A 15166-nucleotide genomic window follows, 5' to 3' on the forward strand; every position below is an offset into this window, starting at 1 on the left:
AAAGTGATTCATTGCATAATTATGATACTGATGACATATATATAGATTTAATATATGAAAATTACCGCGAAATTGATGCCTTAAGGAGTTGACGATCGTTGACATAAGGTTTATTATTATGTCGTATCTTTCATCTTTCTTCAACTCGGAGGTTGACCATTAAGTTAGAAAGAGATAGACGATAAGACATATGCCTGTCATCATTCGTAAATAGACCCCTTGGGCAAAAGTTAGTTCACTATAAATAATCATAATAATTCTGGTGTTGGTCTCGGCCCCGTGAGACCCCAGCGTCCATTTATAAGGAGAAAAATTAAATCCGTTATACACTTTTTTAACATTTATTTGTAAAGACTAGACAAAGCCAAGGCTACAAAGAAAAGTCTTCTTTGAAATCGTAGTCATCCTTCTTAAAACTGGTCAGAGTAACATTTTCTAGAACGCCCGCCAAATCTACCGCCTTTTTCTCATTCCTCGCTTTATTCTTTTTATCCTTTTTAAACTGCATTTTCCTTAACTTATTCTGTTTAATATTTCCTTCTAACAGCATTTCTGGGTCTGTTTTGTTGCGTTCTTTCGCTTTGTTGTTTTTGTCTAATTTGGACCTTATGTTCAGGGTCTTAGGAAGTATACTTGAGTCTTCGCCGTCAACTTGCATCTCGTCTTCGAGCAACGCTTTGACGGGACCGGTGCTTGTTATCTGTAATAAGAGTATAAAAAAAATATGTATTTAGGTTATGGGCAGTTTGTCGGTCCATACAGGAATGATTGAGAAATAAATAAATACGAGACAAATCAAATAATCGATTGATTTTTAACGTACTTCAAAAAAAGGAGGAGGTTCTCAATTCGACCATATTTTTTATATTTGGACTTCAAAACTCAAGGACCTTAGAAAATACCGAGTGAATGATATTTCACATGATGTAAAAAGGTTTGGCTAAGTGATATAATTATATGTTCAAAGAAATTTTAGATGTTACACAAACTCCTTCTTGTTATGTTCTTGTTTATCTGTGGTGCGGCGTCCCATGTGCGCGCATCTTAAAAATACATGGCATTCGTGTCCAATCTATCCTGTGGTTTTATTGCATGAATATTTATAAATATCTATAAATATACCGTTCACTAACTCTTACGTACACTGTACCTACTGGAATAAACACTAGGATCAATATGAATTGGGTCTGCCTATCCCCTAAGGAATAAAGGCAGGATATTATGTGTGTGTGATAAATTGATAAAAACATACCTTAATAGCGTCGACGTCAGTTCTATGCGCGTCCAACTCTCCCATGGCCTCGGTCTCCATGGCCTCAAAGGAGTTAATATCGAACTCCTGCGCAACCGCCGACACGATCTTTGCGTCAACGTGTACATCCGGGTCTAACGTCTCTGGTGGCTCGGTGAAATATCGAACCTGTAACAAATTTATTTACTATCAGCGACGTCGACCGCTAAACATACTCCTTATATTTGACTGATGACTTGGAGTCAAACTACCTTCATTCCAATGTTCATAAAAATCGCAGTTTTATTTAGCGACAAGAGGACGAATGCGTATAAAGAAAAATCACCATAATTCCTGTACCCGCGGGAATTTCGGGAAATCCTCTCTTAGTCTCTTAGTCTTAGACCACATAAATAACTAACTAAGCCAAATTTCAAGTCTCAACACCCAGCTGTTTGAGCTGTGCATTGATGTCAGTTAATCATTCACGTTTTTCTTTTATATATGTATTTAGGGATAAAAAAGATAGATAAAAGGCACAACAGACAGACAAATTGCATTTTACTTATGGATTTAAACAATGTCTACCCTGTAAGGGATATGGACGTGACTGTATGTATGTATTTAAACAACCCATTGTTTAAGAGCGAAGGTATTTTGAAGGTACTCATTCCTCTGAATAACGGGCACTGATGTGTATGTATGTAAATAAACATCATCTATTTTTACGAAGCATACAGTATAATAACTCTTTATTAACCAAATCTGACCATATTCACATTAATAAACATTACAAGAAAATGCGACCTTAACACTAAAAGCTATCTCTGCCGGATGAAATTCCCACTTGGCAGAAGCCAGTGGCAGCAACTATACATACATACCTTTCCTGTATTCCAGTCGTTTAGCAAGATCCTGGCGGCTGCGTCTTGGTCGGGCACGCCTCCTTTTTTGAACCTCCCCATACGGGATGCGAGCTGAGCGAAGAATTCCTGGAAAAAAATAATAATGAAATTTAATACACAAGAACAGACACCTCTTCTTCTACCTGGCGTTAATGACGGCTACATCTTCAACCTTGGATTGGGTCAATCATGTTTTTTCATTGGGGAATTCGTCTCACCTCCACAACCTTGGCAAGAGAACCACCATATTGAATCAAAGTAAGTGCCTCAGACGAAGGCAGATTCTTCTGCTTTCACCTTCTATGTGTACTTTCCTTAATCGCATTTTACGACGTTCATAGAAAAAAATTTAAAAAAATACTCATTTTTAAGTGTCTGAACTCGGGAACTCACAGCACTGAATCAAAACCATAAGATTCAGCACATCTAAATCCTTTTGTATAAATAGGGTATAAATCGCTTAAAGGTTATATGTAAACTGGATATCATATAAAAATTCGAAATTCAAAGATATAAAGAAAGATAGTACTAGCCTAATTATAAGCATCACCTAAGAGAGGATTTTCAAATTTATAAGATGGCGCACTTTTATTTTTCGCCACTGTTTACCGTAAAAATGCATTGATAATAAATTCATAAGTATATATTTTTTTGCAACATGTAGAATAGATAAAATAATTCCTATTTAAGTAACTAACCTGCGGTTTACTAAACTCCGGTACACTATACAAGTCCATCAACGTCTGTTTATTCGCACGTTGCAATATGGCGGTGGCGGGGGTGACAGGATCTTTCAGACTTCCCACACGAATGGCATTCTTCAGGGCCACAGAAGCGTCCGTGTCTGCGCCGGAGTGGAACACTATGCCCGGGCTGTCCAGGATCTTTATCTTGGAGTCCAGTTGAACTGTTTGCATTTGTCTGTAAATAGAGTTACGATAAATAGAAAGTTTTCCTTTCTGATCTAAAAAATGGTCGTAAAAATACACTTTGTGGTGTCCTAATAATTTCCTAACTGACAATCGAAACGCAGAAGTACAAACAAATATTTATTTACAATACTACTTATATACGATTATATATGTTGTAAATGCGAAAGTAAGTTTATTTGTTTGTTACCTCTCCTTCTTTATCTACTGAATCTTCTTGAAATTTTGCGTTTATATAATTAAGGTAAAAACTAAAGGCCCCTTGATATATGCGAAAATTCTGTATTCTTGTGTTGGTAGCGCTAAATTCGCGCGTGTAGGTCTTAGAGTTTATACATAAATATATGACAAAATGGTGTGGTGGTATGGTTGAATAAATCATCTAAAATTGCGCGGGCGAAGCTTCGGGTAAAAGTAGTCTAAATATAAAAATAAGAGAAAACTGATTGACTGACTGCATAAATCAACGTCAACACACAACCCATACTTCTGAGTTTAGAGATTTGGAATAACTACTACTAAAATCACTAAGAAAGGATTTCCAGAAATTCCTATGACCATGTAGAGAGATTTTTCATTCTATGAAAACGAAATATTAGTTTTGCGAAACTTACTTCGTAACTCCGGGAGTGCTTCCAACATTGCACGCTTTAGATCTGTTCAAGCTGTTGATGATGGAGCTTTTGCCGACGTTAGGTAGACCGACCACGCCCACTGTGATAGAAGTCTTTATGCCTTTGTTGCGACAGTAGTTGCCTAGCAGACTCATTAGGAGCTCTGCGCCGACGCATGACGAGCCTAGAATTTGAAAAATAATATTTTGGCGACATTACTTACGTTACACGCCATCAGCCAATCACGGCGTAGAATGAAATGTTATTAGCATTGATGATTATATTATTGATGTAGTCTCTGGGAAAGAGGCGTGATTTTATGTTATGTTTGATTATAAATCGCGCATCAAATTAAGGAGCATTAAAAACATCTACTCAACATCGTTGGAGTTGCGATTCCCCAAAACTTCACGCACGCCGTTTTTATCGCGCGGAAACTCACTGTTTCGCTTTTTATTATGACATGAAAAGGGACAGCGATAGTTTTTTCTAAATAAAAACGCCGTGGCGCGTAATGTGCGACTTGGCTAGATTGGATTAGTAAAGTTTCTACAAAAAGTGACTTTCATCTCCTCAACCTCTGCATGGGAACATTACCTATATTGTTCTGATTCTTCGGATTCTTCTTATTATTCTGATTTATCAGCTTCTAAAAAACTATTATATTGTACTATCTCGTATAAATCATACCTTTCATTTCTTTCTCTTTAACAATATGCTTCATTTTCTTCCTTCCCAAGTTATGTTGCTGGTCTTGCGTAGATGCTTTGAACGGAACAGCTGGTGCGGTACGTCGAAGGTACTTCAACCACGCTGTGAGGTTGTTACGAGGAACCAAATCAGCCTTGTTTAGAACAAGGACAAGGCGTTTCCCGGATTCCCTCACTGCTTCCTCCACTTGGGCACAGCGAGTTCCTATAACATGAACATTAAAAGTGTTCCAGTGGAAACTATAAAGATATTGGCTATATGCCAGAAAAATAAAACTTAATTCTAGGTATACATAAAAGATACTGTGTATATAACACACCTCTATTCTGAAGGGATGGGCAGTCTACACTTTTTTTTGCGTCATCCATCAATCTTTGTAAGTTCTTAGAATCTCATTAGTTTAGGGTACTCTTTAGGAAAGTATGTACTTGATTTGATCATAGTATGTTCATTTTGCTATGCCTTCACCTTCCAACGTATCTATTTAGTTGATTTGCTTGTTTAAAGTAGAATTTAAAAAATATTTATGTAAAATAACTAACCTAAAGGATCTCTCGAGTCCACAACCTCTAAAATGACCTCAGCCTCAGAGATGACCTTTTTGAATTCTCTGTAGTATGTTTTGAGTGAGTTTTCTTGTTTTCTGTCTTTACCTAGTTCGGCCTCATCGCCACCATTTTGATTGGCTTTGAATGCATCGTGTACTTTGCCACGTGTTTGAGCGTTGGTCACCTGTAATTGTAAAAAAATATTTTTGTACCTAATTCCTTGATAAGTGCCATAATTATTGTCATGGTAGTATCATCCTCGGAAATGATCCCACAAACTCAGTTTCATTCATGCGTGGTAGATTATTGAATCATAGAGCAACACTCATCTGACAGCTCAGATCATGGTTGTTTATCTTTGCTGCAAAAAATATGTGGAATATGTGCGATATAGCAGTCATAAAAAGATCAAATGGATATAATAATACTTTAAGGTTGGTACTATAAAGTACACATGGACATAAAACAATAATTATACAGCTAGGGTATGAGAAAATTTATACATTGTATTTTTTTAATTCTATTTTTCTTTATTGTGGCTTTAATAACTTGGCATGACTATGCCAGCCTCATGAGGAGCTTAAATTCACATTTTCCCATGTTAGCCATAATTAAGAAGTGCTATTAAAAATATTACCAAAGTGTCCATGCTGACATTGCTATTCTTCTTCTCTTCCATTTTCTTTTGCTTCTCCAACTTCGCCAACTCTTTTCTCTTCAACCTCTCTTCCTCTTTATGCTTTTTCATAGCTTCCACTTCTTTCAAAATGTCTTCTTTAAAAGGACAGACATTTGGAATTTGTACTGGTTTTGGTTTTTTAGATTTGGGATTTTTCTTCGCTTCTTTTTTAAGTTTGCGATTGTGATCCTTTACTTTCTTCTCTATTTTGTAGCGAAGACGTGCTGGCTGGCGCTTTGATTGTTTTTCTGGGAAATTATTGATAAAATAAATATATCTGTTTAAGTCGCACTGATTGAACTGGCTCCTTACTTGGGAATCCTTGTGATAGGGTATATAGTGTAGGGGTATATTCAACAATTGTATAATTTATACTATATATCAAACATAAAGAAAAACAATTATAGGTTTTCACTTATCAAAGTAAAAGGTTAATAAATAAGTGAATTCTGCAAATATAAATTCGTTATTTGCATTTAATAGTTTCCCTTTGTTTTAATCTACAAAATACTTTATAAAGGATTTACAAATCAAATCTATTATGCATGAGAACTTAGATATTCAAATCAAGAAAACGAAAATATTGGCTTATTGGCCATTATAAAGAATCGCTTTGCGTGGAATATATTATGCGAATTACATAGATGTGAGAGAAGATATAGAAATAATTCCTTAATATAAATGTTTTCATACCTCCTCATTGAACATAACCTATAAATATACTTTGAAATGTTGAGCAATAACTTACTCAATTTAAATTTTGCCATCTTGATCTAAAATCTTCTTTACTCTTAAAGCTAAACAGTTAAACACAATGTTTATGTGAATAATAAACTAATAAATACAATAAATGCCCACAATATTTTCAAACCACAATCAAAAGCACGTCGACGGCACGGCACTCACTATTTTGACGTTATCAGATGATAAATAAATAAAAAGAATGACACTGACATTTTAAAAGATTTTTTTTAGTTGAAGTCCATGACCCATATTGCATTCCACGGAATTCATTAGTAATCTAATGGAGTCTTCTTTTAGTTAATTCAAAACCCCATTCGCTAAAACTCACGTTACTATCATTTTACGCATACAGAAACATAACTTCCTACACAGAGTAGTCATATTTTTCTTGAAATCAATGTGGAATAATATTCATCCACATAAGCCAGAACGCTTCACCTAGTTAAGATTCGTGAATCTTAACTTCGGCTTGCTTTTCCATACTAGATCACAACGATTCAAATAGACTTTCGAGTCTGACGAATGAACTTGAAAAAGCATAAAGAGGAAGAGAGGTTGAAGAGAAAAGAGTTGGCGAAGTCGGAGGCAGAAGAAAATGGAAGGGAAGAAGAATAGCAAAGTCAGCATGGACACTTTGGTAATATTTTTAATCGTTTGGGCTACGTCTTTAGGTACATGAATCATGATCAGAAAAATTTGCTGAGGTTGTATACATTCGACTTCGCCAGCGTAGAAGCAGCATTTTTAGGTTTCCGTAGCCAAATGGTAAATAGGTACGGAACCCTTAAAGTTTTGTCATGTTGTTCGGCCCATATGTACCTACTAGCCGGACAATATGATTTTTATAAAAAGTGTCACCGAAGTCTGCATTTTCACCATATGCATATCGAAATAAATTTATCCTGTCAAAGCTTATAGGTATACTTATAATAACTTTTTCCTGCGGCTCCATGTATAGTGCCCTATAGCCTTTTCCGTACTCCACACTATATTATTATTATACAAAATGTTATGAATATCAATTCGTAGGTATACTTCGTAATATTGTCATTCGTAAAAAACAAGAAAAAAAAATTCTTATCAAATAATTTATTGGGATGGGAATTAATATAGGCAATGGGAAATTTGTAGGAGAATGAACTTAAACAATGTCAATGTACTTATATTAAGTATATTAGTAAATTTTTCAGTTTATGTTCTGATTATAGGTCTTCTGACTATTCTATTTTTGATTTCTCATTGAAACCTATGCCCAAGATCGTTATCGTTAAGAACTCATTTACAGCAAAATTCCGAGGTAAATGCATCTGTTTTTGATTGATTGAGAGTTGTACGAGTATTTAACTATTTGACTCTGTCTACTCCGTTAGGCATAAAGACATGTAATGTTATGCTACATCTACTTATCTAGTCAACTCAGTACCTCAAGTGAACAAATATTAGTTATTCAGTAGCCGCTTGCTAAGCAAACCACGTCGCGCTTCATTCACTATACGTTTTCGTGAATGGAGCCCTACGAGGTGTTGGCTGGCGTCGCCATATGACGCGCTTTGTTCCACAGCAGCTGCCAGTCGCAAAACGGTCGGTTGTTACTTACCTGCACAGGTAACAGAAGCAACAGGTCATTTCTCTACTGAGGGGGGGCTCCGCCCGTCGAGCCGCGCTGCCGGCCCGGTCTCCACTCCAGTCGCGCTCCGCATTTCATACCGATCGCTCCACGTCCGTGCGTCGTCTGATTACAACACGATACTTTCCCGCGACCGTATTGACGCGGTAATAAGTTATGTGCGCTAACGCACGGCGAATAGTATCGTCGGTTCTCGTCGGTGGTCGATCGTGACAGCTCAAATGTCTCCCAGTTTAGAAGGGATCATGTTCAATAGGAACACGAACCTGTCTGCGCGTCGGCCACTGTTAGTGGAGGCGCAAAAGCCTCTAGTGGTGCCTCCACGCGCTCCGCCCCGCGACACCGGCTCGCGGAAGCCTTTGCCTGCGCCTAGACACGTACCAAATGAGTATCCCTACGAATACCGACCGGATTACTGGAAACCATCGAACGTCGAACTCGAGAAACGATTGCAGGAGTCGCGGGCTCGCGAGAAAGTTGGCTACTTTCAAGACAAGGTAACGTCTCCGGAGCTGAGCTTGGACCGGAGAGAAGCGGAACTAGTTTTCAAGTTCGACCCTCACGCTTCGGCAGAGTACCTTTCGAGTCAGTATAGAGCTCCCACAGTGCACTATGCGAAACCCGCAACGCCAGTAAACGGGTTTTCCAACCGTCTCCCCGAGAGAGACGGTCCCTTTGTGTTTGGCGTGCACAGTCCGAGCCAATTCCCGATCCCACGACGGGACGAAGACGATTACGATTATTCTGAAGTGGCCGAGGAGAATGGCCGAACCGCAGTTCGTGACGATGTGTCGGAAGACTTAAATTGCTGTGATAAAGTGAACGAGTGGGCTGTACGCGATAAAAAATGCAGAAGGACCTTGAATCGGATGTTCCAAATTAAAGATAGGAGGAAGGTGAAAGGTGGAAATAAAGAGAAGATAAAGTGTGTGTTGGTTGGTGATGGAGCAGTGGGCAAGAGTTCTTTAATAGCTGCGTATGCGCAGAACAAGTTTCGGGATGAGTATCAACCGACTGCATATGACACATTTAATGGTAAGTTATTTTAAGGTGTTTGGTGTAAGGTTTCTACCTTAGAAATATAAGGGTCCTTTCACGAATCATAATGCATGTCTTTACCCTTCCTTGTTTTTATTATGTAAATAATTCTGGTATTCATTCAAAAGAAAATTCTGCTCAACAAAAGTGCAAACGAAAATAATGAAATTTACAAATCATGTGATTTACCGCTACGACCCTGATTGGGTAAGACCGTAATTACTTTAATTGCAATACAAATCATCATTAGTAGGTGAGGCAGGCAGATAACGCGAACAACAAGAAAATAGACTGCTGTTACCGAATACGTAAAAGTTGCGTCCATTACTTTTTCCAATTGAGTGGGTTATGAGGTCAATAAATCCTGCACATCTTGGAGAACATTACGCATGCCACCTATTTATGGTTTTTCTCTGGTTTTAAACATAGAATTTCACTTACTCAAGGGTTTGCTTGAGGATGCATACCCTAACATAGATCTGATTAGTTTTTTTTTATCCTACAGCATTTTGTGCAAATGTAGAACTTTAACAAAAGCATTGGCTATTTTGGCAATATTTTTTTATTACCAAAATAGCGAATGCTTTTGTCAAAGTACAAAGTAAAATACCTGACATTTTCAAGATCAAGATCCAAGCAACAGAAATTTTAAAGAACAGAGTACCTATTTCATCAGATTATTCGATGCGTACAATGTTGATATCATCGTTTTCCTGTTCATGCTTCAAATTGTAAAATAACGTTTCTATTACGTAAAATTACACTTGACTTCAAAGAAACCCGTAACTAGTTATATTTGTGTCCGATTTTAACGTTCGTCGAAGTGTCATCGAATTGAACCTGGATCCATTAATACCACGCTTGACTCATTGTGTTGCTGACCAATGCTATCTATAGAACAGAATGACACTTCAATGTTTACCAAAGGATGAATGTGTTCCTTGTAAATTATCAGCAATAACTGACTATACCTATATGAGGATAAGTTTAATAAGTAGTAGTAGTAGTAGTACCTACCTTATAATTTTCACCTTAAAACAATGATATTGTTGTATAGTTGCACTCCGTTTGTACTCTCTCTAAAAGTAATTCAATTAACAAGCAACTTGTCAATATTGCAAATTTTATTCTTCTTTGTGTATTGAAACCCCCTATTTTGTGAATTTTGTCATTTGGGATCTCTTTATTCTCATGAATGTCAGAAACGTTGGTTTCTATATGTCGAACATAAATCATACATGTCATATCCTGCTAGTTTATATCACTATTATCTTTGATAAGAATAATATTTGAAGTACAGTCTGTCTATAGATTCGTCATAACTACGATATGTTATTGCAAACTGTAAAACTGATAATGTTGATGATCTTATCAGAAAGGAAACAGAACAAAATAAGTATATTTCAATCGTAAGAAGTACAATCGTAGGAACTAATGATAAAGATTCAATGAGGTTAAATGTAATAATTAGTAAGTACGATAAATGGTGGGTTTTATAATTAAAAGTAAGTAAGTACCTTATAGACAGTCATCGATCGAATACAAAATTGTCAACTATTATGTACTAAGGCTGTTTTGTGCAACACAGATTAGCGTTTCCAATATCTAGAAATGTTAATACATTCATAATCATACCAAACCCACTGACACACAAAATATTTGCATTCCACACACGCAGACTGCAGCACTTATCTTTTTCAAGAAACATTAACGCAAGTTCGTTCGTGCGAATGCATAGAGTTGGCGAAAGCTCTTTGTCACACTAGCATGAGCTTTCACATTAGCATGCCTATTCTTTCGAAATTATCAATAAATTATTATTGCCCATGACAGATATTACCAGTTGCTTTTATCCTCCATTGTGTTGCAGATAGCATCTTCAATGTAGTTAAGTGTAATTTAAATTTCTTTGCTTTTACTGTTGCATGGATAATTCTTTATCCGGAAAAGAAATGCATCGGTGTGACATTGAAAAACATTCGTAAATAGAATAGAAAAGATTTATTTTCAAAATTGGATACAAGGTATCACTTATTGACGTCACATCACTTAAATCTAATTATAACTACTACCGCTTCCAAAGCGCATGTGTAGAAGAAAAATATGGCATTTACTATTTAGACTGATCTTTGGACACACATTGTGATCAGATTATTTAAGAAAAATTTACCAGATTTTTATCACTCCGTAAAAATTATGCTGTCAGAACTCTTACATTTCTACATGAGGTAACTCATCCACAATAGCTAATCAGCAGTACTTAAAATATTACTTTGTTACTTGAATCTACTCCTAATCTGGTATGACTCAAGAAATTCAAATCGGACAACCGGCACAATGGAATTAAACATATTGTTGAAGTGAGAATGAAATCAGCTTGCAATAAACGTGTAGTTTTTATGGTTTGTTTGTCCATTTCATCCATCATCAATTATCCTTTGTTATATATTTATAACATTATATATTATGCATGTGTGTGGTTCCCGGCACGAATACAAAAAAGAATAGGACCACTCCATCTCTTTCCCATGGATGTCGTAAAAGGCGACTAAGGGATAGGCTTACAAACTTGGGATTCTTCTTTAGGCGATGGGCTAGCAACCTGTCACTATTTGAATCTCAATTCTATCATTAAGCCAAATAGCTGAACGTGGCCATTCAGTCTTTTCAAGATTGTTGGCTCTGTCTACCCCGCAAGGGATATAGACGTGACTATATGTATGTATGTATATTATGCATAATACATTTTTTACGAATGAATGGAATACGAATACTACATTTTACTTTTGCAAGTTTTATCATCATGAGCAAGTTTATATCTAAATAATACAGGTATACAGGTAATACGCGCACGTAGAATAAAAAATAAAGGTACGTTTGTTACCTGTATTATTTATAAATAGGATAATGCAACGCAAGTTTAAAACTAGTTGAGATAGTTTGGTCTCTTTTGCCAATTCTCTAACATCAGAATATGTCATAAACTCTCTTACTCTAGATTCTTAAATTCCAAGTTTCTGAAAGTTATAATCAGAAATGGCAAAATATTTATGAAGATATTTATTTTGTTTAGGAAGCCAGCCTTGGTTTTCTAAACAATACAATATGCATGTTATTCCGAATCTTTTACGCTAAGGTCGACACACATTGCTAATTGTTTGGTGTTGTTGAGTCATTTGTAACATCAAGGAGACAAAAGACGTGCTTTGGTATGTTACATGGTATTTACGGTCTTACGAACCATCAAAGATAGGAGATACAATATTAACTTTCGCTGTTTTTGTGGCTTCTTTGTCTTCATGAACCGTTAAAGGGATTTGTCTTTTATTGGTTTCTCAGTTGTCTTGAACTACCTTATGGTGTATTCCTTTATATTAACAGGCAGGTAGTGGTTTTTGTCCAGTGACAAGCTAAGTTTTACACAGGGGTATGAATAGTGACGTATTTGTATCCTAAGTAAGGAGAAATAGAAATTAAACAACGCACACATTAACATGTAAATAAACTTAGATCTTCTGATTAACTATATTGTTCCTACCTTAGTATATGGTTTAATTTAATATAAAATTTCATGAAAACCTTGTTCGTAAAACTTATTTATCATCTTCAAATTCATCTTTTGAGACAAACAACCTAAGGAGTTTGACATTAAAACATCATGATTAATGAAGGTCCATGCTCAAACGGAGTCATAGACTATATCACTCAGAAATGACTGTTTTGTATGCATACACTGAAGTGGAGGACCATTAATTACTTGAAGAGATTGAGAGAACATATTAAACAGGGTCATAGACCCTACAGACGTGAAGCTATGGTGGGAATTTGATGTTTTTGGTGTTTCCTATGTTTTTTTTGTAGCGTCACAAGAGGCGAGGTGAATACTGATTTTAATTTGTTTTAGGTAGGTACTATCCTTTTGGTAAATGGATTGTAAAATAAGTAAGATTCATGAAATTTATGTAAGTTATGAGGGAAGAGAAACAATTAAATCACCTGTTTATGGTTAAATTACACCTGACGTTATTTAATACCCTTGCTTTATACAAAGTCCTAACAAAAAATTATTTTAAGATAGCGTTCTCCACTTGAATGAAACGGAACACTACTTATTAAGAGAATACTAGAAATTTGTTTTATCCTAGTCATTGATGATGTTAACATCTTTCATAATCCCAATGTAAAAATAACGCTTGGTTTACTAAACCTTCTTGGAGTTTATTGTGTATTGCAACACGATTTTGTCCTATATACCGATAAACATCGTCTGGAATTAGGTATGTTGCAATCTATCCAGGTCACAAATCAACTCCCCGAAGTCATCAACGACCCAGTAATCCAGTTAATATTGATACTGCCCAAATGAACTTATTTTTAATTTACCTCCTTGCTTTCATTATCACCAAATTTCATTGACTTTTTGCCTATATGACGCTAATTAAAATTCTTAACCTTAAATTGTATATAAATCCGTTCTCATTTAAAAAGAAAGTAGGTAGCTACGAATTTACACTTTAAGTAACTGAATTGTAGAATTAAAAAGCATTCGTTGATTTCGATAAAAGGTTTTTTATTCTGTCTGTACACAAATAAATTTCTCAGCGGGTACACCGAGCATGAATTTAAATTTCTTTCATAAACTCGTGATGATTATAGAAATAAAATACAAAAGAAACCATGGTGGATAAATAAAGATCTGACACATCAATTTATTATTAACACAAGTGTAGAAGCAGGCAGTGTTTTGTTACAAAAAGGCGCCGCGATAAGTCCATCTGATACAAGTCTAGATATAGGTTGTCTAGGTGTTTTAGCGAACATGCAACTCGTAAATCTAATTAATGTTCAACTAACTGCATGATAATGTATTATTAATGCTATTTATTGAAACTATCGTTAATAAAATTTGTTCTTATCACGTTTCTACTTTCGATCTTTGTCCGAATAAAGACAAAAATTAATAACAGCTTCCAAATTATTTTCTTTATTAGCACAAGCGCAAAGTGGTAAATTTTTTCAAAGTGGTTAATTTTCTAGTAATAATATTCTTCTTTCATTACATTAACATGATGATGAAAACTTTCATATGGGAGTTAAAATTGGTATTGTTTAGCGCGAAATTAAGCTACTGCGAATGTCGCCGTCTGAATGTTCAATTCAATTCTTGTCAACTTTACCTCTTTTTAAATTGTAGGTAATATATCAAATCCAAGCAGGTGACTTATGTGTATGAAAGATCCTGAATTTATTTTTAATTTTATCCGTTTAGCTGCCAGCTGTACTTCGGCAGCTGCCTCAACTCTTTGTGTCTATGCGTTCCAAGAAAAAGTAAAAAGCAACCTCCAAGCGATTACCTTTTAGAAAAGGCGCCCGGTGCAGACGTACCTTACCATTTTTTATAGATCGTCAGCCCATTATGACCGGTGCATTTGATTCGGAGCGAGGAGATGCTCTTAAAAAATAAAACACAAAATCTAAAGTACTGTTTCAAAGTGGAATGTTAATTGCAGGATTGGTCCGTTGACCACAACTTCTACAAGGAAATAAAGATAAACAGGGATAACAATACGTAATGTTGTAGGAATTTTTACATTTTCTAAATTGTTTATTTATTACATTAGAAACTGACTGAGATGGTACCTATAGCTGTATGTCTTTTATTGTACTTCAGCTGGATCTTTCAAATTCGCATTCATCTCGCGTAAATTTTAATGATATTTTCACGCTAGCTAAAAAGCTTTATAAGTGATCGCAAAATTTGAGTTTGAATCAATATGTTAAATATACTACTTACTATAAATAACTTAATTCTTTTATTAAACCATAGAGCTGAACGTGGCCTAAACAGTCTTGTCAGTCAAGACTCTTGGCTCTGTCTAAGGAAGGGATATAGACGTGTTTAATGTATGTAACACTATTGATTGTCTACACATTTCAATGCCAGTTCGTATTAAATACCCAATAATTAAAAGCCATGATAATATTTACCTTACTTTTAGAGTGCTTCTTATATCTAACCTAACTGGAACGTGTATTTATCGCATAAATTACCCAATTAAGAAAAATAACATACTTAAGTCTTCACCATAGAGGAGAAATTGAAAAAAATAAATTGTTTTCTACAGATTGATATTAGCCAC

The 15166-nt window shown here is 35.6% G+C and overlaps 2 protein-coding genes across 2 annotated transcripts in view; one reads left to right on the forward strand and one right to left on the reverse strand.

Moving 5' to 3' along the window:
- Positions 1-333: 333 nt before the first annotated feature.
- Positions 334-6541, reverse strand: LOC106143511 (guanine nucleotide-binding protein-like 3 homolog). The gene is made up of 9 exons (XM_013345624.2): positions 6366-6541; positions 5576-5865; positions 4933-5122; positions 4370-4594; positions 3680-3863; positions 2835-3057; positions 2116-2223; positions 1253-1420; positions 334-700 (listed from the first exon to the last, which is right to left on the reverse strand). Exons 1-9 carry the CDS (start codon positions 6382-6384, stop codon positions 371-373), a joined length of 1737 nt encoding a protein of 578 aa, XP_013201078.2. The 5' UTR covers positions 6385-6541; the 3' UTR covers positions 334-370.
- A 1404-nt stretch (positions 6542-7945) lies between these two features.
- The window catches only part of LOC106143546 (uncharacterized), a 35988-nt gene continuing 28767 nt past the window's right edge, over positions 7946-15166 (forward strand). The window contains exon 1 of the mRNA XM_013345667.2: positions 7946-9023. Coding sequence (XP_013201121.1) covers positions 8210-9023 — 814 coding nt within the window. The 5' untranslated portion in view covers positions 7946-8209. The remainder of the gene's footprint in view (positions 9024-15166) is intronic.

The sequence above is a fragment of the Amyelois transitella genome, chromosome 7 (genome assembly GCF_032362555.1).
Source record: "Amyelois transitella isolate CPQ chromosome 7, ilAmyTran1.1, whole genome shotgun sequence".
NCBI lineage: Eukaryota > Metazoa > Arthropoda > Insecta > Lepidoptera > Pyralidae > Amyelois > Amyelois transitella.

Bases quoted from the DNA above. Each gene is read 5' to 3' on its own strand.
- LOC106143511 (XM_013345624.2), bottom strand. The intron at 2,224-2,834 runs GTTAGTTACTTA...ATTTTTTTCCAG, and splicing joins CGGAGTTTAGTAAACCGCAG to GAATTCTTCGCTCAGCTCGC. The intron at 701-1,252 runs GTATGTTTTTAT...CTCTTATTACAG, and splicing joins CTGACGTCGACGCTATTAAG to ATAACAAGCACCGGTCCCGT.